Raw genomic sequence first — 21,408 nt, forward strand, 5'->3', positions numbered from 1 at the left:
GGATAAGTGTGTGTGTAGGTGTGTGTGTGTGTGTAGATGCGTGTGTAAGTGTGTGTGTGTGGATGTGTCTGTGTCTGTGTCTGTGCATCTGTGGATTGGTGTGTGTGTGTCTGTGCATCTATGTGTGTGTCTTTCTCTCCATCTGTGTGTCTGTGGATTAGGATATGTGTGTGTGTGTGTAGGTGGAAGGGTGGGTGCATGCAAGAGTGTAAATGTGTCTGCGTGTGTGTATGCATGTGTGCATGTGTGTGTGTGTGTGTGTGCATGTTTCTGTGTGCATGTCTGTGTCTTTGTGTGTGTATGTATTTGTGTGCTTGTGCGAGCGTGTGTCTTGTCTGCCATGCATACATGCAGACACAAGTGCTCCACATGCAGGGGTTTTCAAAGAAGTGGCCATACACATACACATACACCCATATCCCCCACCCCCAACCCCACACACATATATATACAAAGAGAGATATATATATATGTATACATACACATGCACCCATACCTGTCTCAGCAGCGTAGGCAAAACATGGGGACAGTGTTCACTGAATGACTGCCCCCACCCTCAAGTGTTCCACGTACAGGGTTTAAAAGAAACAGCCTTACACATACACATACATGCATACCAGTCTCAGCTCAAAAAAAAAAAAAAAAAAAGCAAAGGCAAAACACAGGGACATGTTCACTGAATAATCCCCCCCATGCCCCCATCTTCCCCACACCCCCTTCATCAGAATCAGAAAAAAACACCTTTATTATCTCTTGGTAGAGAAATTAAATGTGGTGAAGTGTGTGATACATACAGGTTACAAGCAGAACGGTAAAGTTTGGCACACAGCATTTGCTGAACAAAATAGCACTCCACTCAGTCATAGCAAAGCAAGTCCGATATAAAGGAGCCATCAATTACAGGAATATAAAACACCCATTTAAGTCATAAAAACATCAGTTACATCATCACCTCAGATCAGTATCTTTATATAGTAGATGAAACATCTCCGCTCAAAAATTCAAATTCAGGAATTGAAATCACTATCACAGTAACATCAACATATGAACTGCTTAAGCATCTGACTGTGTTCTATCACTGTGCAAAGTTTGAAGTCAATTGAGTTAAAACTTTAGAAATTATGCTGACATTTGATAACCAACCCATCTCGTGACCACACATACAGTGATCTAAAGAAAATATTTTTTTTAAATACTTAGATATATATAACAAGATTTTTGTTTATTGGCTCTAAAAGTATGATAACCAGACTGCAAGTTCACCAAAAATCAACAAAATCAGGAGATATTTAGAATTTGAAACCCAAAAACAAAAATGAAGAAAAAATGTTAAAAATCACCTAACAAGCGGGCCTTAACTTCTTTAGAAAATATATTAATAGAAATATTTTTAATAAAAACTCCTCTCTCCTCCACCCCCTACCCCTTCCCCCGCCCCCACCCCCTCACCTACCTATGTACAGGTACGTGGTGAAGAGCCGCTACCTGTCCACCTACCAAGGTCTCCTGGAGCTGGAGGCCTCCCTGCCGGACTTTGTCACGCAGCCGCGCGTTAAAGCGCCCAAGCCGGCCACCGTCACCAAGGCCGGGTTCACCAAGCGGCGCTACCGCCAGGAGAGAGAGCTGACGGAAATGCATGAGGTGGGGGTGTGGGTGTGGGTGCGTGTGGAGTGGGTGGGTAAGGGGTGGATGGGTGGGTGAGTATGGGGTGGAGTTGGAATGTCTGGGGAGAGGATTTTGGGTGGGGGGTGAGGGTGGGAGGTGTTGGATTGGTTGTACACCATTGTCGTATTCTCTTTAACTATTTGGTTGTTTTTTTTCTTTCTCTTCACTTGAAGATGATTCGGATATGTACTCTTTTGTTCGTTTCAACATACACACGCACGCACATTTGTACACGCGCACACGTGCGTGCACACACACACACACACACACAAACACATTCATACACACACACACACACACACTGGGTATGTGGAGGTGCGGGTCAGGGGTGGGTAATATTGGGAGAGGGTGGGGGGGGGGGGGAGAGCGTTCAGAGAGAAAAAAAAGAATATATAGCGAAAGATGGCATTGTGGTGGCATAATTATGTCTGACTAGGAAGCGAGCATCCACACGGGGTTCAGGTCCCTGGGACAACAAATTACACTTACAGACAAAAAGAAATAGTTTTAAAAAAATATATATATATTGATTGTGTTGCATTTGTGGGTACATGCTCCCCCCCCCCCACCCTCCCAAACATCCCCTTCACTCCCCCCCCCACCGGCAAACCACCCCCCTCCACCCCCAAGGGAGAAGCCCAAATTTCACGCACACACACACACACACACACACACACACACACACATGTACACACATGTGGGCAACAACACACCGCCACAACACACACCACAACACTCACACGACACACCACACCACACACACAACAACACACACTGGGTGTGGAGGTGCGGTCAGGGCGTATATGAGGGTGGGGGCGGGGGGAGCGTTCAGAGAGAAAAAGATAAAGCGAAGATGGCTTGGGGGCATAATTATGTCGTAGGAAGCACAACGGGTAGGTCATGGGCACAATACATTAAGACAAAAAGAAATAGTTTTAAAAAAAATATATATTGATTGTGTGTGCATTTGTGGGTACATGCTCCCCCCCCCCCCTCCCAACATCCCTTCACTCCCCCTCCGCAACCCCCTCACCCGGGAGCCAATTTACGAACACACACACCACAACACCACTGTACCCACTGGAGGTGGGCTCAGAGAGAAAAAAGTCAAAGAATTGTTTAAAAAATCTATTGATGGGGCATGGGTACATGCTCCCCCTTCCCCCTACCTAGGAGGACAAATACACGAAGTCTGTGACAAACAGTAATACAGTGCAGTACAATACAAAACCATGCAACACAGCAAAATACAATATGATTGATAGCCAATATATCATGATGACTTTGATGATGATGATAATGATGACAGTGATGATGAAGAGAACCACGGTGATATCAGTGTTGGTGATGATGATGATGATGATGACAACAATGATGATGATGATGAAGAGGATGATGATGACGACGACTATGATGATGATGATGACAACAGTGATGATAACAACTAATGATGGTGATGACTACAGTGATGACGACGGTGATGACAATGATGAAGATGATAACATAGAAGATGATGATAAGAAAATGACGACGACGATGATGATGATGACAACGAAGATGATGGTGATGATGATGACAACGACAATGATAATGATGATGACAAAGTCGATGATGATGATGATGATGGTGATGATGACAGTGACGATGATAATGATGATGACGACGACGACGATGATGATGACGATGACGACGACGACAATGATAATGATGATGACGACGATGACGATGATGACAGTGACGCCAGTGATGCTGACGATGACGACGACGACGATGATGTTGATGACAATGACGGCAATGATGCTGACAGGCCATCAAGGCGGAGAAGCTGCGGGGACAGGAGGAGGCCAAGCCTCTGCGCTTCCTGCAGAAGATCGAGAAGCCTGTGCCCAGACCTCCCACCCCTGCTGTCCAGGCTCCTGATGAGGTGGGTACACCCTGTGTGGCTGTGGGTGTGGGTGTGGGAGGGAGGGAGGTAGGGAGTGGGGGTGGGGGGGGGCTGAATATGTGTTTTTTTTTTGGGGGGGGGTGTAGGAGTGGGTTTGGTGTGTGTGTGTGTGTGTGTGTTGTTTTGGGGTGTTTAGGTGTGTATGTGAGTATGTGTGTGTGTTTGTAGAGGTTGTGTAAAAGTTAGTTTGATGATGCTGACCCAGTGACAATGTTTACATTGGTGATGATGATGATGATGACAGACGTGATGATGATGACCCCAATGGCAGTGTTTACATTGATGATGATGATGATGATGATGATGGAGGAGATGATGATAACCCAGTGACAGTGTTTACATTGATGATGATGATGATGACAGACGTGATGATGATGACCCCAGTGACAGTGTTTACATTGATGATGATGATGACAGAGGTGATGATGATGACCCCAGTGACAGTGTTTACATTGATGATGATGATGGAGGAGGAGATGATGCTGACCCAGTGACAATGTTTACATTGGTGATGATGATGATGATGATGACAGACGTGATGATGATGACCCCAATGGCAGTGTTTACATTGATGATGATGATGACAGAGGTGATGGTGATGACCCCAGGGGCAGTGTTTACATTGATGATGATGATGATGATGATGATGACAGACGTGATGATGATGACCCCAATGGCAGTGTTTACATTGATGATGATGATGATGATGATGATGGAGGAGATGATGATAACCCAGTGACAGTGTTTACATTGATGATGATGATGATGACAGACGTGATGATGATGACCCCAATGGCAGTGTTTACATTGATGATGATGATGATGATGACAGACGTGATGATGATGACCCCAGTGACAGTGTTTACATTGATGATGATGATGGAGGAGGAGATGATGCTGACCCAGTGACAATGTTTACATTGGTGATGATGATGATGATGACAGACGTGATGATGATGACCCCAATGGCAGTGTTTACATTGATGATGATGATGATGATGACAGAGGTGATGGTGATGACCCCAGGGGCAGTGTTTACATTGATGATGATGATGATGATGACGATGATGGCAGAGGTGATGATGATGACCCAGTGGCAGTGTTTACATTGATGATGATGATGATGATGATGATGATGACAGAGGTGATGATGATAACCCACAACAATGTTTATGTTGATGCTGATAATGATGATGATGATGACGATGATGATGACCCCAGTGCTGATATGTGTACACAGGAGGAGGAGGAGAAGGAGCTGGCCATCATCTTCCTGCAGCAGATCCTGCGAGGCCGTGCCGTGCAGAACATGGTCAGTCAACCTCATCTGGGGACTGGTGGTTGTTGTTTTTTTTAAGGGGAGGGCGGAGGAGGTGTAGGTAGGGGGTAGAGTTGAGTTTAACGACCTTATCGGCATTAAGCCCTTAAGGTCAAGTTGTTCGTGGCTGTGGTCTTCTCTGTGGGGGTGTGACGTGGTCCTGTGGTCTTGTTCGAGGAGTGTCCTTGCTGTGTTATGGCTGCCGGCGATGTCCGTGGTCCGTACTGTGTTCGGGGTGGTGGAGTCCTGGTTGTTATTGGTCCGAGACTGGTCCTTGCGATGTCTTGTCTTGTTTGTGACCCAGTGGCGACAATCCACAATAGGGGTGGGGATGGGGGGGGGGCGTGCTCTGGATGACTGATGTCTATGTGCGACCATTAAGCTCCCTGGTTCAACCAGGGGAACCCGGGCCCCACACAGCATCAATCACACGCCCTGTCCTGGTTGTTGTCGTGTGGGGGAGTCCTGGACAGAGGTGGGTGTTTGTTTTGTTTTTGTCACTGAATTTCCCCTAAACTTAGTGGTGGGTGTTTTTGTTTTTGTCACTGAATTTCCCCTAAACTTAGTGGTGGGTGTTTTATTTTAATCACTGAATTTCCCCTAAACTTAGTGGTGGGTGTTTTGTTTTTGTCACTGAATTTCCCCTAAACTTAGCGGTGGGTGTTTTGTTTTTGTCACTGAATTTCCCCTAACCTTAGTGGTGGGCGTTTACTCACTGATCTAAGAAAAAAAAAAGGTGGATAGTGTATCCCTTCTTTGAGCCCCTTTGCTAACTGAAGCCAGCGGAAGTGTTCAGATAGCCATTTTGCTACTTGTGTCAGTACAGTGCGAAGCGGCAACTTCATATGTGTAGGCGAGCGCTCAGCTGTTGGCTTCAGCTTTCCTGGCCCATGTGCTATCCATCTATTTTTAAAACAGTGGCGTTTACTGGGTACTTTATCCTTTGCAAGAGACCATTCTCTTACTTCATTTCGCCATATAGTTCTGGCTGGGCTGACAGTGAGAACCAAAAAAAAAAAAGAAAAGAAAAGAAAAAAAGGATCGAGTGATGACAGATGTTTAGGGGCTATTGATGGCTGTGTGTGACAAATGTTTGAGGGTCAGATGTTTGAAGGTCATTGAGTGGTGGCAGATTTTTTTTAGGGTCGTTTAGAGTTGTGCGCAACAGATGTTTGAGGGCTGTGTGCAGCAGATGTTTAAGGGCTGTGTGACAGATATTTGAGGGTCATTGAGGGCTGTGTGTGACATATGTTTGAGGGTTGTGTGACCGATATTTGAGGGTCAGTGAGGACTGTGTGTGACAGATGTTTGAGGGTTGTGTGACAGATATTTGAGGGTCATTGAGAGCTGTGTGATGACAGATGTTGGTGAGCTGTGTGTGACATGTTTGACAGCTGTGCGGCAGATGTTTGAGGGCACCGACAGATGTTGGAGGGCTGTGTTGCAACATATTTTTGAGGGCACTGTGACAGATGCTGGAGGGTTTATTGATGGCTGTCTGTGACAGGTATTTGACTTTGAGGGTCATTGAGGGCTCTGTGTGGTGGTGACAGATGTTTGAGGGTCATTGAGGGCTGTGTGTGGTGACAGATATTTGAGGGCTGTGTGTGATGACATGTTTGAGGCCACTGTGACGAACGTTTTCTGAGGGTCACCGACGGCACTGTGACAGATGTTTGAGCGTTGTACGACAGATGTTTGAGGGTCATTGAGGGCTGTGTGTGTGTGTTGACAACAGATGTTTGAGGGTTATGTTTGAGGGTTGAGGGGCTCTCTGTGTGTGGTGACGACAGATGTTTGAGGGTCATTGAGGGCTGTGTGTGTGGTGACGACAGATGTTTGAGGGTCATTGAGGGCTGGTGTGTGTGGTGATGACAGATGTTTGAGGGTCATTGAGGGCTCTGTGTGTGTGGTGACGACAGATGTTTGAGGGTCATTGAGGGCTGTGTGTGTGGTGACGACAGATGTTTGAGGGTCATTGAGGGCTCTGTGTGTGTGTGTGGTGACGACAGATGTTTGAGGGTCATTGGGCTGTGTTTGAGGGTCATTGAGGGCTGTGTGTGTGTGTGGTGACGACAGATGTTTGAGGGTCATTGAGGGCTGTGTGTGTGGTGACGACAGATGTTTGAGGGTCATTGAGGGCTCTGTGTGTGTGTGGTGATGACAGATGTTTGAGGGCAAGGAGAAGCGCATGGAGCTGATCCAGGAGCTGAGGAGCACCCACGCCCTGCAGGAGACAGAGCAGGCGGAGAAGCTGAAGGAGATGCAGGCCACCCTGGCACTGCAGAGGCAGAGACGTCTGCACGAACACAAGGTCTGTGTGTGTGGGCGGATGGGAGGGCCTGGGGGGTGGGTGGTGGGGGGGGTGTGTGTGGGAGGGGGCCGGTGGGGTGGAGGGATGTGGAGGAGGTTGGAGTTGAATGGGGAGTGGTTGTGTTCGTCCTCTGTGTGTGTGTGTGTGTGTGTGTGTGTAGGGGGTGGTTGTTGTAGGGAGTGGAGATGTTTGGGGAGTGTTTGCTTGTCCTCTGTGTGTGTGTATGTGTGTGTATGTGTGTGTAATAAGTAACCTCTACCTTATGCAATTTGTAAGGCCTACCGTTAGTAATCAGTAAGCCCTACCGTAAGCAGTTTGTATGTGTGTGTAACTAATTTAAGGCCTGCCGGCCATAAGTAATTTGTAAGCCCTACCATAAGTAATTTGTATATGTAAGCGTATTGAAAGCCCTACTGTAAGTAATGTGCAAGCCGCCGAGGCCCTTACTGTATGTCATAAATGTGTTCACAAACCTGCCCCTTCCTGCCTCTGTGGCTGCCTTCACCTCCACACCCCGTCATCCCTGCCTGGCCTCGCCCTTGCTGCAGGAATCGCTGGTGGATGAGGCCCTGAGTGGGTTGGAGGGGGAGAGCCTGGGCGACATGTTCGACTTCCTGAGCAAGGAGCTGATTCGCCTGCAAGAGGAGCGCCGCATCCACGCCTTCTCCATGCTGGCCGAGCGCCAGCGCCGCATCCGCGAGGCCGAGGAGAGCGGCCGCCGGCAGGTGGAGGAGCGGCGCCGGCGGGAGGAGGACGAGGTCTTCAAGCAGGTGAGGGTGTGACGATGGTGGGTGAGGCATGACATACGTACGTACGTACGTACACGCATGCACGCATTGTGACGTACAGGTGATGAAGGTGCACCAGAACACGGTGGACGTTCCACCTGGGGGGGACATCATCATTCACAGTGATGATGACAGTGTATTTTTTGCATTTGCATTTGCATTTTGCATTTCTTTTTAATCACAACAGATTTCTCTGTGTGAAATTCGGTCTGCTCTCCCCAGGGTGAGCGCGTCGCTACACTATACAGCGCCACCCTTTTTTGGGGGTTTTTTTTTTTTACCTGCATGCAGTTTTATTTGTTTTTTCCTATCGAAGTGGATTTTTCTACAGAATTTTGCCAGGAACAACCCTTTTGTTGCCGTGGGTTCTTTTACGTGCGCTAAGTGCATGCTGCACACGGGACCTCGGTTTATCGTCTCATCCGAATGACTGCCCTCCGCACCCTCCGCACCCTCCGCAGTTCGCTTTCTCTGTCATCCTTCAAGTCTTCTCTTAAAACTTGTACTCTTTTCACATCCTGATTGGCATTGCTATTTCATTCCTCTCCAGTTTGTTTGTCCCTTCTTCGTGTTGCGTCTGTTGTGTGCGTGATAAGAGAATGGCAAAAATCGTGGTGGTGGAAGTGGTGACTGTCCCTTGATGCCTGTGCTGTTTCGTCCCAGTATACTTGTCCTATGTGTATTTTTGTTTTTGTAAGCGCTTAGGGCTTTGGTAAGATTAAGCGCCATAAATGCCTATTATTATTATTATTATTATTATTTTGATAATGATGTACACACCTATGATGACAAAGTACACACCATGACAATGATGTACACACCTCATGACATTAGTGTACACACACTGTGAAAACAATGTACACACTGTGATAACAATGAACACACCATGATAACGATGTATACACACACCCTGATAACGTTGTACACACACGGTGACGCACAGGTGATGAAGGTGCACCGGAGCACGGTGGACACCTCACCTGGAGGACATCATTCTGTCTGATGACAGTGAACACACCGTGATATCGATGTACATGCTGATAATGATGTACGCGCCATGATGGCAGTGTACACACGGTGATGGCAGTGTACACACCGTGATAATGATGTACACACAGTGTGATAACGCTGTACACACACTGTGATAACGCTGTACACACACTGTGATAACGTAGTACACACCATGATAATGATGTTGACACACTGTGATAACGATTTGCACACCATGATAATGATGTAGACACTTTGTGGTAACGATTTACACACCATGATAATGATGTACACACACTGTGATAACGATTTACACACCATGATAATGATGTAGACACACTGTGATAACGCTGTGCACACACTGTAATAACAATGTACACACACCATGATAATGATGTTGACACACTGTAGTAATGCTGTACACACACTGTGATAACGCAGTACACACACTGTGATAACGATGTACACACCATGATAATGATGTTGACACACTGCGTTAACGATGTACACATGCTGTGATAACGATGTACACACACTGTGATAACGATATACACACACTGTGATAATGATGTTGACACACTGTGATGACGATGTACACACCATGATAATGATGTAGACACACTGTGATAACGATGTTAACACACTGTGATAACGATGTAGACACACTGTGATAACGATGTACACACACTGTGATAACGCTGTGCACACACTGTGGTAACGCTGTACACACACTGTGATAACGCTGTAATACACTGTGATAACGCAGTACACACACTGTGATAATGCTGTACACACACTGTGATAATGCTGTACACACACTGTGATAATGCTGTAATACACTGTGATAACGATGTACACACACTGTGATAACGATGTACACACACTGTGATAACGCTGCACACACCATGATAATGATGTTGACACACTGTGATAACGATGTACACACACTGTGATAATGCAGTACACACACTTTGATAACGATGTACACACACTGTGATAATGCTGTACACACACTGTGATAATGCAGTACACACACTGTGATAACGATGTACACACACTGTGATAACGCTGCACACACCATGATAATGATGTTGACACACTGTGATAACGATGTACACACACTGTGATAATGCAGTACACACACTTTGATAACGATGTACACACACTGTGATAATGATGTACACACACTGTGATAATGCAGTACACACACTGTGATAATGATGTACACACACTGTGATAATGCAGTACACACACTGTGATAATGATGTACACACACTGTGATAACAGTGTACACACACTGTGATAATGATGTTGACACACTGTGGTAATGCTGTACACACACTGTGGTAACGATGTACACACACTGTGATAACGATGTACACACCATGATAATGATGTTGACACAGTGTAGTAACACTGTGCACACACTGTGGTAACGATGTACACATACTGTGATAACGATGTATACACCATGATAATGATGTTGACACACTGTGGTAACGATGTACACACACTGTGATAACAATGTACACACACTGTGATAACGATGTACACGCCATGATAATGATGTTGACACACTGTGGTAACGATGTACACACACACTGTGATAACGCTGTACACACCATGATAATGATGTTGACACAGTGTAGTAACACTGTGCACACACTGTGATAACGCTGTACACACACTGTGATAACGATGTATACACCATGATAATGAATTGATGTTGACACATTGTAGTAACGCTGTGCACACACACTGTGATAACGCTGTACACACCACGATAACTGATGTGACGTGCAGGTGATCAAGGTGCACCAGAGCACCGTGGACACCTACCTGGAGGACATCATCCTGGGGGCGGTGGACAAGACGGCCGACACTCAGGCCAGGGAGGAGATCAAGCAGCAGGCCGACCGCATCAACAACATCGCCTACGAGGTGGAGGACAGGTCAGTGGTGGTGGGGTCCCACATGTGACCGACTGACGCCTGGTGGTCATGTAATGCTACGAAGCGAATGTCCTGGGTTTCAGTCCTGGGTTTCAGTCCTAAGCGAACTGGGTTTCAATCCTAAGCGAATGTCCTGGGTTTCAGTCCTAAGCGAATGTCCTGGGTTTCAGTCCTGGGTTTCAGTCCTAAGCGAATGTCCTGGGTTTCAGTCCTAAGCGAATGTCCTGGGTTTCAGTCCTGGGTTTCAGTCCTAAGCGAATGTCCTGGGTTTCAGTCCTAAGCGAATGTCCTGGGTTTCAGTCCTGGGTTTCAGTCCTAAGCGAATGTCCTGGGTTTCAGTCCAATGCGAATGTCCTGGGTTTTTTTGGGGGGGTTTGTTTGTTTGTTTTTTCTTTGTGTGTGTGTATGTGTACATGTGTGTGTGTGTGTGTATGTGTACGTATGTGTGTGTGTGTGTGCGCGCGCACGCCTAGAGTTGACAATCAAGATTTTGTGCCTTTTAAATATTATTATTAGTAGTAGTAGTATTTTTTATGTATTTATCTTCTTTTTTTTTTCTTTTTTCTTCTTTTTTTTGTTGTTGTTGTTGTTGTTATTTTTACTTTATTTGTTTTTTTTGTTTGTTTGTTTTTTTAAATCTTTTTTTTTTCTTTTTTTTCTTTTTCTCAAGGCCTGACTAAGTGCATAGGGTTACGCTGCTGGTCAGGCATCTGCTTGGCAGATGTGGTGTAGCATATATATGGATTTGACCGAAGGCAGTGACGCCTCCTTGAGCTACTGATACTGATACTGATACAGATACTGGGTTTCAGTTTCCCCATGTATATATACGGACCAAACGTTTCACTCCCTCCACAGAATTTCACACAAAGGAATCTTAATGTGACAAAAGATGTAAGGCAAGACCAAGTTCAGCAGAGTACGAAACAATGCAGCGCAATACAGCACGGGACACTGCGACACATACAGTACAATACAGAACGAAGGCATTGGTGCAGTACAGTGCGGAGCATGCAGTGCAATGGAGAACAACACAATGCAATACAGCTGCAGTACAATTACATTACAATTACAGTATGATAACAGCACAAGACAACGCCACGATGCAACGCAGCGCAACACAGCACAACACATCATCTCATCACAACACACCACACCACACCACACCACACCACACCACTACACAGCACATCACATCACAACACAACACAACACATCATCTCAACACATCATATCACTTTACATCACACCACACCACACCACACCACACGACTACACAGCACATCACATCACAACACAACACGTCATCTCATCACACCACACCACACCACACCACACCACTACACAGCACAACACAACACAACACAACACGTCATCTCATCACAACACATCACTTTGCATCACAACACATCACTTTACATCACACCACACCACAGCACATCACATCACATCACATCACATTACATCACATCACAACACATCACTTTACATCACAACACACCACAGCACATCACATCACATTACATCACATCACAACACATCACTTTACATCACACCACACCACAGCACATCACATCACATCACATCACATTACATCACATCACAACACATCACTTTACATCGCAACACACCACACCACAGCACATCACATCACATCACATTACATCACATCACAACACATCACTTTACACCACACCACACCACACCACACCACACCACATCGCAACACAACACAACACAACACAACACAACACACGCCAAAACACAACACAATGCGATCAGCAGTGCAGCACAACCCGTGTCACGTTGCAGACGCACTCAGCTGGAGTCGGAGGAGATCGTGGCGGACCTGGTTCACTGCTTCCTGCTGCCGGAGGTGCAGAAAGCCACCGTCAGGGACAAGAGTGAGTGGTCACCCTTTGTTCTGTTTCATTTTTGAGTTTATCGTTCATTTTTTTTATATTTGCTTACATTATTTCTTGCGTGCCCCAAACGTTGGTCTGCACCGTTTTCAGTGGCTTTACTCCAGTGCCGCTCATTACAAGTCCAACCCCCCCCACCCCCACATACCAAGGTGGCAGAACGGTTAAGACGCTCTTCTGCCAGTACAGAGTCTCTGTGAAGTCCTGGGTTCCAATCCTCTCTCTCTCTCTCTCTCTCTCTCTCTCTCTCTCTTCCTTTCTCTCAAGTTTGACTGGAAAATGAAACTGAGCGTCTTAAGTTATTTGTACGAGACGATAAACCGAGGTCCTGTGTGCATGCACTTGGTGCACTGAAAAAAAAAAAAAGCCCATGGCAACGAGAGTGTTGTCCTCGGGCAAAAATTCTATAGAAAAAAAAACCAAAAAAGAAACTACTCTTGATAGGTACACAAATGTGTATGCATGCATACTCAGGACCTGACTAAGTGCGTTAGGTTATGCTGCTGGTCGGGCATTGGGGGTGGGGGGGGGGGGGGGGGGGGAACATTAAAAGGGTGTGGCATGGTCATATCAAAGGAAACGCCGACATCAAACACCAATAACAAATGTCCTATTGGACTATGCAGCAAACCTTCTGCAATAGCAGATAACATCTTGAAATTGTCAAAAAAAACAAAAAAAAACATTCACATGTGTGTGTGTGTGTGTATGCGCGTGCACGCGGCGCAGTTCGCAGACAGCAGCGCAAGTTCCTGCTGGCGGCCCACAAGGAAATCCACAAGGAAGGCGAGGAGATCATCAGCATCCAGTCCCCCCGCAGGCCGTCCACGGACAAACCCACCGCTGCTCAGCCCACCACCTCGGAGCCTGCCGAGGCGTCCTCCACCGAGCCTGTTCCCACCCCCAGCATCAGCGTGGAGCCTGAAGCGAGCATTTCGGAGCCTGCTCCGACTGGTTCGGATCCTGCTCCGAGCGGCTCGGATCCTGCTCCAAGCGGCTCAGATCCTGCTCAGAGCGGCTCAGATCATGCTCAGAGTCAGGGCAGCTTGGATCTGGCCGTGTCAAGCGAAGCGGACCAGGCCGAGTGAATTCAGGCTATGGGTGGTGGGGTGATATACCGCCTGCCGTGAAGGGGGGAGGCGGTCATTGTTTGGCGTTTGTTCGTTACTTTGTGGGTACTCGTTTGTGTCCTTGGACTCCTGTCCTTCAGTGCTCACGAGTTGTTTGGGGGCCTTGATGTGTTTTGAAACGGAAAGAATTCTTAGTTTGGGAGGGTGTCTTTTTTTTTTTTTTTTTTTTTTTTTAAATTCTTGTAACCTTGTAAAATTTTGTGATCTTTCTTTTTTTTTTTTCTTCTCTCTTTGCTTGTGGGTTTGTAATGTTTATTTGTGTGTGTGTGTGTGTTGGTATTGGTCTTGGTGAAGTTTTGTCCGTGGTGTCTGTCTGTATTTTTTTTGGAGTGTCGTTGTCTTCATGCTGATTTTGTTTTTGTCGTTTCCTCTGTCCTCCTGCTCTCTCTCTTTCCACCTTCTCCTCTCTTTCTTTGTTCACTGTATGTGGTGTGTTTGTATTCCTTTTTCTTCTTCTTCTTTGCACCTCCCTGCCCCCCCCCCCCCCCCCTTTGTTTCTTTGTTCACTTTGTGTTGATTTTAGGGAAAGCTGTACAGCTGTCCATTCATGCTTCCCCCACCCCCTCACCCCTACCCGACTTTTTTTTTTCCCTTCTTCTTTTTTTTTTTTCCTCAGCGTTTTATTCTCATGTTTTTTTAGTGTGTGGTTTTTTTGGGTTTTTTTTTTTTTCAGATAAATGATTTAAGGCCAAGTGTGTGTGATTTACTGTGAAAGCATTTTCTGTCTGATGGTGGTGACTTTGTCGTCGATTATCTCTGGTCCTTGAGAGAATGTTTTGTGGGGTTTTTTTTCTTGAGGGGTATCAGTTGTTTTGTGGAGTGAGGGGGGTGGGTTTTTTTTTTTTTTTTTTTTTATAGAAGTTTTAAGGGGGGGGGTTCTCTGCCTGAACGGTTCCAATGTACATTTTAGTTTAGTTCATGTTGTTGATGGGTTTTTTTCGTTAAGAAGGGAAGTGCGTGTGGGGGTCAGGGGTCAGGTAATAATATTTTCACATATATGCAACAGTCTCCTGGGTTTTCTATGGTTGTTTGTTTGTTTGTTTGTTGTTGTTTTTAGGGGAAGGGGTTGGGGTGGATAGGGGGGTTGGGGGGGGGGGTGCATTTTGTGTGTTTTACTTTTTTGTCCTGCAATGCAGACAACATTGCAGAACAGACAGGGAAAACCATTTTGTAGAGAGGAGAATTCATAAACAGGGATACAAGAGAAAGCATGATTATGATGTTTTGTGACTAAGAATTCGGAAAGATTGTGTGTCAAAAAGGGGTCTCTTGGTGCGGTACATATGGAATCCTGTGTTTGCTTGGTTTTTTTGTTTGTTTTTTTTTTTTTAGACGAGTAATTCTCTTGGATAGCAGAATGGTTGTAGTGATGGGAATTTTTTTTTTTTTTAATTTGCATTTTTAGAAGAGGTGATTTTTGACAGGGGGAGGGGGGGGGGGGGCAAGGGGTGTTGGCCTTTCTAAAACAAATAGTGCTGTAAACTTGTTTTTTACATTTATTTTTTATTCTCTGTACAAGATGTGATTTAAAACTGTGATATGGTCTTTCCGTCCACTATTTCTTGCTAAACAATAATATATATATATATACATGCATATACACATTTGAAATAAAGCATTTTGTGTTATTTTGTCATTGTATTTGTGTTCAGTGACCTTCAGTATAAAATCATTTGAACCTTAGTGTAAAAGGACAGTGTTTTGTGATTTTTTTTTAGAACTTTTCCCATAAACATTCCAGCGAACTTTTTCCATAAACATTCCAGCAGTTTTTTGTTTGATAATATTTTAGAACTTTTCCATAAAAATTCTGGCAGTTTTTTGTTTGGTAATATTTTAGAACTTTTCCATAAAAATTCTGGCAGTTTTTCTTTTTTCTTTTTTTTTTGTCGAGAACCTGTCAGTCATGTTGATTGTTTTCATTTTTTTTTCTTGTAATTTCATACAGTAAAATTCTCAGTGGAATATTTAGAAAAACAAAACATTGATGGTGTACAGTTGTGTCATTTTGTGTACCTAACAAACTGGAAATGAGTAATCATTTTGTGTTGTTGATTGTAACTGTTACGGTAAGATTAACTCTTTCCATACGAACGGCGAAAGAGATGACGTTAACAGCGTTTCACCCCAATTACCATCATCAAAATATTGCAGGTGGAAGGCTCTTATACTGAAGATGTGAATGTTGACAAAGAATACCACAATTCTGATGACGGAAGCTAAAGGTTGGGTCATTCAGACACCCACTGGACATCTGAGGGGTCTGTGTAGAGGAGAAGAGAGGACTGGCCGTACTGAGTTAAAACATAAGGAAGCAAAGAAGAATGGATTTCAATAATCAACAGAAAATGAAAATCTGTTTCTGTGGTTTTTGTCTATGCCCAACCATAACAAACGCCACTGATTGTGGTTTTTACATCCTAACAGTTTGTTCATGATTGAAATGTTGGCTCCACCTAACCAGAATAAATCCACAAATTGACTGAGTGGGCTTCTGCAGAGATTAAAGAATATGAAGGAAAAGAAACGGAAAGAAACTGAGACAGACAGCAGACGGCTGTGAACGGAGTTACGATCAGGGCCACGAAATGGTTGAAGGACTTTTTGAAAGCAGTTCACTGCTTCAGCAAAATCACCGGGGTCAGTCCATATATGAATATACATTTCTCCAGTTCTTCTCTTTGATCTTGTTTATTTGATTTTACCTGTGTGTTTGATGATTGTCCAACTTATTGTCTAACTTCTCTACAATTAATTTGCGCATGCAGTCTGTTGTTGTCCTTTTCTTCATTTCTGAAAATGTCAAATTAATTTTTGCTTGCTTTATTTGAATGCCTTAATTTCAAAACTGGAATGATACTGTAGGAACACTCCGTAACCCATTGTGTGCGTGCAAGACGTCAGCGTTTGTCATATACTAAGTGCTTCTCCAGTGCCCATAAGAGACGTCCACTGACGTCCTGCATCTGTTCTGATTTTTCCGGTAGTTGAGTTTGGTTCAGTGAACATGAACAGACTCTAGCTTAATGTGTCTAGATTTTTTTTTTTAAATACCATTAAAATGAGTATATGTTAAGTGGAAGACCCCTCTTTCTTCTCGATAATGATTTGTATACTGAACCACCTGGAACACACATGGAAAGGGGGTTAGCCTCATTTGCAAAAAAAAAAGACGAAACTTTTGACACGCAGAGGCAGTGGTCTTAGACAGCGAACTTTTACGACTTTGCAGCCCGTTTAAACGAATATAGACATGTGTAACGATGGCGATGGATCTCTGTTGTCTGATGATTCGTTAGTACTTGGAAGGTTATGACAACAACAGTGACGAAACTGACAGCAACATTCAACGCTTGTTCAGTCATGCCACCGAAGCAGACAGCATTTCTGAGCGAGAGACAAATGACCAGCAGGGAGGACAGTCAGAATATGTGCGCATGGAGTGGGAAAGGGGTGGGGCAGATGGAGAAGAGTCGTGTCAGACGATAGGTCCTGGGCCGGTCACAGGGTATGGAAAGGGGGCGTGGCCACAGACTGAGTCAGTGACATCAGTGAACTGTTGCTTTCACTGCCATGCAATGGACAAGAACAAATGATCCACAATTTTCGTGAAACCCAGGGTTTGAAATTACAAATGACAGGAAACGCTCCATTTTTGTGTGTGTGTGTGTGTTTTTTTTCATGCTTTTTGTCATCAATCAGATGACTGACTTGTTGGATGAGGAGGCAAACCGGCATGCACAGTCCACTTTAGTCGGCCCAGTTACATCTTGGAGTGAGAGGGTGTTTTGATAAATAATGCTTCCAGTTCTTTTGTTGTCAAAGAGCTCGTCTGCTCAGTTTCTTGAGTTATCTGATTGACCTTTTACACTGACTGAACCCACGTTTTGTCATTGCCAGGACAGTTAATTCTTTTACACGTCTGCAAGAGTTGTGACGGTTATCACAAACCTTAATTCTTTTACACGTCTGCAAGAGTTGTGACGGTTATCACAAACCTTAATTCTTTTACACGTCTGCAAGAGTTGTGACGGCTATCACAAACCTATCACCTGTTTTATTTTCATCTGCAGGTATAAACTGACAACAAGCATGTCAAATTTCAGATTATTTTGTTTGTTTTCTTCTTTTTGGGGGGGGAGGGGGGTGGGGAGGGGTGTCATTCTGTAAAGATGGAAATAAGACTTTTTTTTTGTTATACAAAAGTATGGTTATTATGTAATCTTCACTATGAAATGCCTGAATAGTTATCTCTGCAATAAAAAAATTAATGGGGGTGTGGGGGTGGGGGGGCTAGGGAGGGGAGGAGGAGCTGAGATTAAGAATCCTTATTCATTTTTCTTCACAAAAACATTCACTAATATTTCAGTATTTATCATAGTTTTGTGCTGGACTTTTTTTCCCCCCCAATTACCTCCCGACTCCTCAAATTCCCTGGCAGGTGTGGGGGGGGGATGGGGGGGCACTCTCTTTTTCTTTTTAAGCACTGAATGGGTTAATCATTCTAAACTCCACTTCTGGTATATCAACTTTTTTTTTTTTTTTTTTTTGGAATCACGAATCTAATGAAATATACAGTTGATTTTGACATTCAGTTTTCATTTCAGTCAGACCATTATATTTGACTGCTTTCCACTCCTGTTATTAGTTATTTCTGTTCACACCTAAGATTATACGTATGATGATTTTTATTTAATAAAAACCTGAAACCTTCAGCAAATCATATTCCTCATAAGAAGTTTTTTCCTCAATCTCTCTCTCTCTCTATCACACACACACACACACACACACTAACATGTGAATCTTTTATTCAAGCAGCATTTTATAATTTAAAAAAATCTCAATTTGAAGTATTATTCCAGCACAATACACACATGTTGGTAGTTTGAAGAAATCTGTGCAATGTAGCTCAAAAACACATGGGGGTAAAAAAGAAAAAAAAAAAGAGAAAAAGAAATTGCATAGAAAACATGAATACAGGAGACTTCTCATTGAAATGCTTTTTTTTTTAAATGTTTTTGGTTCAATATTCAATAAGAAACAATTATCATTTGCGAGTCCTTATCATTTCACCCTGTGTAAGTATTCCAAAGGAACCAACAGTTCCTCTCTTAGTGATGGTTGTCAGAGGACAGCAGTTGATATCTTTGGTGCAAAAGAAGGGACGCCTGCTCTGGGGAACTTTAGTATAAACGATAGAAAAGAAACCCTTTCATTTCCTAACCATTAAGAGAAAACATCCATTTTAATATTATATACAAATGAAAGAAAGGTCACTCCTTACTATCCCCAAACGTGAGAGAAAAAATCCACTATCATCCATTCCTTGGCAAACAAGAGAACATTGTGATCTTATCCAATGGTAAATACGAGAAAACCACACACGCTTATCCTGTTGTGAATAAGAAGAGAGAACCATGTTCTCATCCAATGGTAAAGAAGGAAAAAACCAAGGTCTTACCCAGTGGTAAATGAGAGAAAACCCATGTAGTTATTCACTGGTAAATGGGGGGGGAATCTTTCGCTGTCTTGATGATAAATGATAAATGTTTGTCGTCCACAAAATCAGCAATGAAAGAAAATCTTTGCTATCTTGATGACAAATGTTTGCAGTCTATCAGGTATGTAAGGGGGGGGAAAAAAAGAAGAAAAAAAAAAGAAGAAGAAAGAAAACCTTGGCTATCTTCATGCTAAATCTTTATGACAGACTAACTTTGCAGTGGAAGAAAGAAATATATTGCTATCTTGGTAGTAAATTCTTAATGGCTTTTTAATTAACTAGTCTTAAAGTCACAGTATGCAATGAAAGTAAGTCTTTAGCGTTTTGAGAATTGGCCATGAAAACTAAAGAGTGCAAGCAAGAAAAAGTACCAGCAAAAGTGAAAAATACAAAAGACTATACCATATAAACTAAAGAACACAAAGAGAATGTATCATTAAAAAAAAAAAAAAAAAAATCTAAAGAACACAATTTACAAACAAAACATTAGATTACATGAGAATTTTATAGGAGAATTATTTACTGACGAAACTGAAAAATACAAGAGAGAAATTACCATAAAAACTGAAGAACACAAGAGAACTTGCCATCAAAACTGAAGCATACATGATAATCTAGCAACAAAAAGGGAGAATACAAACACTTCTGCTTGGGGACAAGGGGGGGGGGCCCTGTGAGGGGGGGGGGGGGGGGGGGGAGTGGGGGTGAGGGTTACACGGAATTACCTTCCCCAGACAAAACAACCTCCCCCCCACCCCCCACCCATACCACATTCCCTTGGCATATCACGGTAACACCTTCCAACATCCACTGTTGGTGTCCAACACATCACCAATCACTGTGCACACACACGTACACACACATTTTCCTTCCAACACAACATCATCTGGATTCCTCACCTGTACACAAAACACCTGACCAGAAGCATAACTCAACACACCAAGCATATATATATATATATTTGTGTACCTATCAGATGGATTTCTTTGACACAATTCAACCAGAGGACAACACTTTTGTCGCCATGGGTTCTTCTTCAGTGCATCAAGTGCATGCTGCACACGGGACCTCTCGGTTATCGTCTCATCGGAATCATGACTTAAGATGCTCAGTGTGACTTTTGGGAGAAGGGGCGAGAGCGGGATTTGAACCCACACCCTCACACAGACTGTGCTGGCAGGTTAAGCGTCTTTACCATTCTACCACCTTGTTCCTCGTGCAAACACCTCCTACACATGTATTCATTACCTGTGCATCACAACAACACCCACATCCATCTGTGTGTATGTACACACGGCACACACTCTCCAACACAGAACCACTAGGACAGTTGCTGCCTTGCAGATTAAAGCTTCCGTTCACCCACACGGTAATAAGTAAATCCCACAGCAACACAAACATCAAAAGTAAAGCTTAACTCTCTCCATACGAACGGCGAAAGAGACGACGTTAACAGCGTTTCACCCCAATTACCATCATCAAAATATTGCAAGCGGAAGGCTCTTATACTAAAGAGGTGAATGTTGACAAAGAATACCACAATTCTGACGACGGAAGCTAAAGGTTGGGTCATTCAGACACACACTGGATATCCGAGGGGTCTGTGTAGAGGAGAAGAGAGGACTGGCCGTACTGAGTGAGTTAACCACCCACACACACAAAGCAATTGTATATATATAGCCAGGCCAAATGTATGCAGCAGACCCTTACAATAGTGATCACACACCCAAAGCCGCCCCACCATTCCACATGAATTATGTACAACATCGCAGGGTTATGTGTAACAACATCGCAGGGAAAAACATTGTGCAACATCGTGAACATTATGGCGTGAGGGGCATCTTCATGGAACAGACGTCTTGTCGTCATCCGGAGAGATACTTC

At 44.0% G+C, this 21,408-nt stretch overlaps 1 protein-coding gene and 2 long non-coding RNA genes across 3 annotated transcripts in view; 1 reads left to right on the plus strand and 2 right to left on the minus strand.

Annotated features, from left to right (window-relative positions):
• Positions 1–14,575, plus strand: part of LOC143291473 (cilia- and flagella-associated protein 91-like) — a 30,683-nt gene extending 16,108 nt beyond the window's left edge. The window contains exons 11-18 of the mRNA XM_076601353.1: positions 1,464–1,641; positions 3,473–3,589; positions 4,851–4,922; positions 7,096–7,242; positions 7,791–8,012; positions 10,824–10,972; positions 12,785–12,876; positions 13,624–14,575. Coding sequence (XP_076457468.1) covers positions 1,464–1,641; positions 3,473–3,589; positions 4,851–4,922; positions 7,096–7,242; positions 7,791–8,012; positions 10,824–10,972; positions 12,785–12,876; positions 13,624–13,982 — 1,336 coding nt within the window. The 3' untranslated portion in view covers positions 13,983–14,575. The remainder of the gene's footprint in view (positions 1–1,463; positions 1,642–3,472; positions 3,590–4,850; positions 4,923–7,095; positions 7,243–7,790; positions 8,013–10,823; positions 10,973–12,784; positions 12,877–13,623) is intronic.
• Positions 1–21,408, minus strand: part of LOC143291625 (uncharacterized) — a 276,976-nt gene that overhangs the window by 190,099 nt on the left and 65,469 nt on the right. The gene's annotated exons all lie outside the window — the stretch shown is intronic.
• Positions 15,767–18,726, minus strand: LOC143291474 (uncharacterized). The gene is made up of 2 exons (XR_013056525.1): positions 16,331–18,726; positions 15,767–16,105 (listed from the first exon to the last, which is right to left on the minus strand). It is a non-coding gene; the product is annotated as an uncharacterized LOC143291474 (long non-coding RNA).

Source organism: Babylonia areolata, chromosome 17, assembly GCF_041734735.1.
Source record: "Babylonia areolata isolate BAREFJ2019XMU chromosome 17, ASM4173473v1, whole genome shotgun sequence".
NCBI classification, from domain to species: Eukaryota; Metazoa; Mollusca; class Gastropoda; order Neogastropoda; family Buccinidae; genus Babylonia; species Babylonia areolata.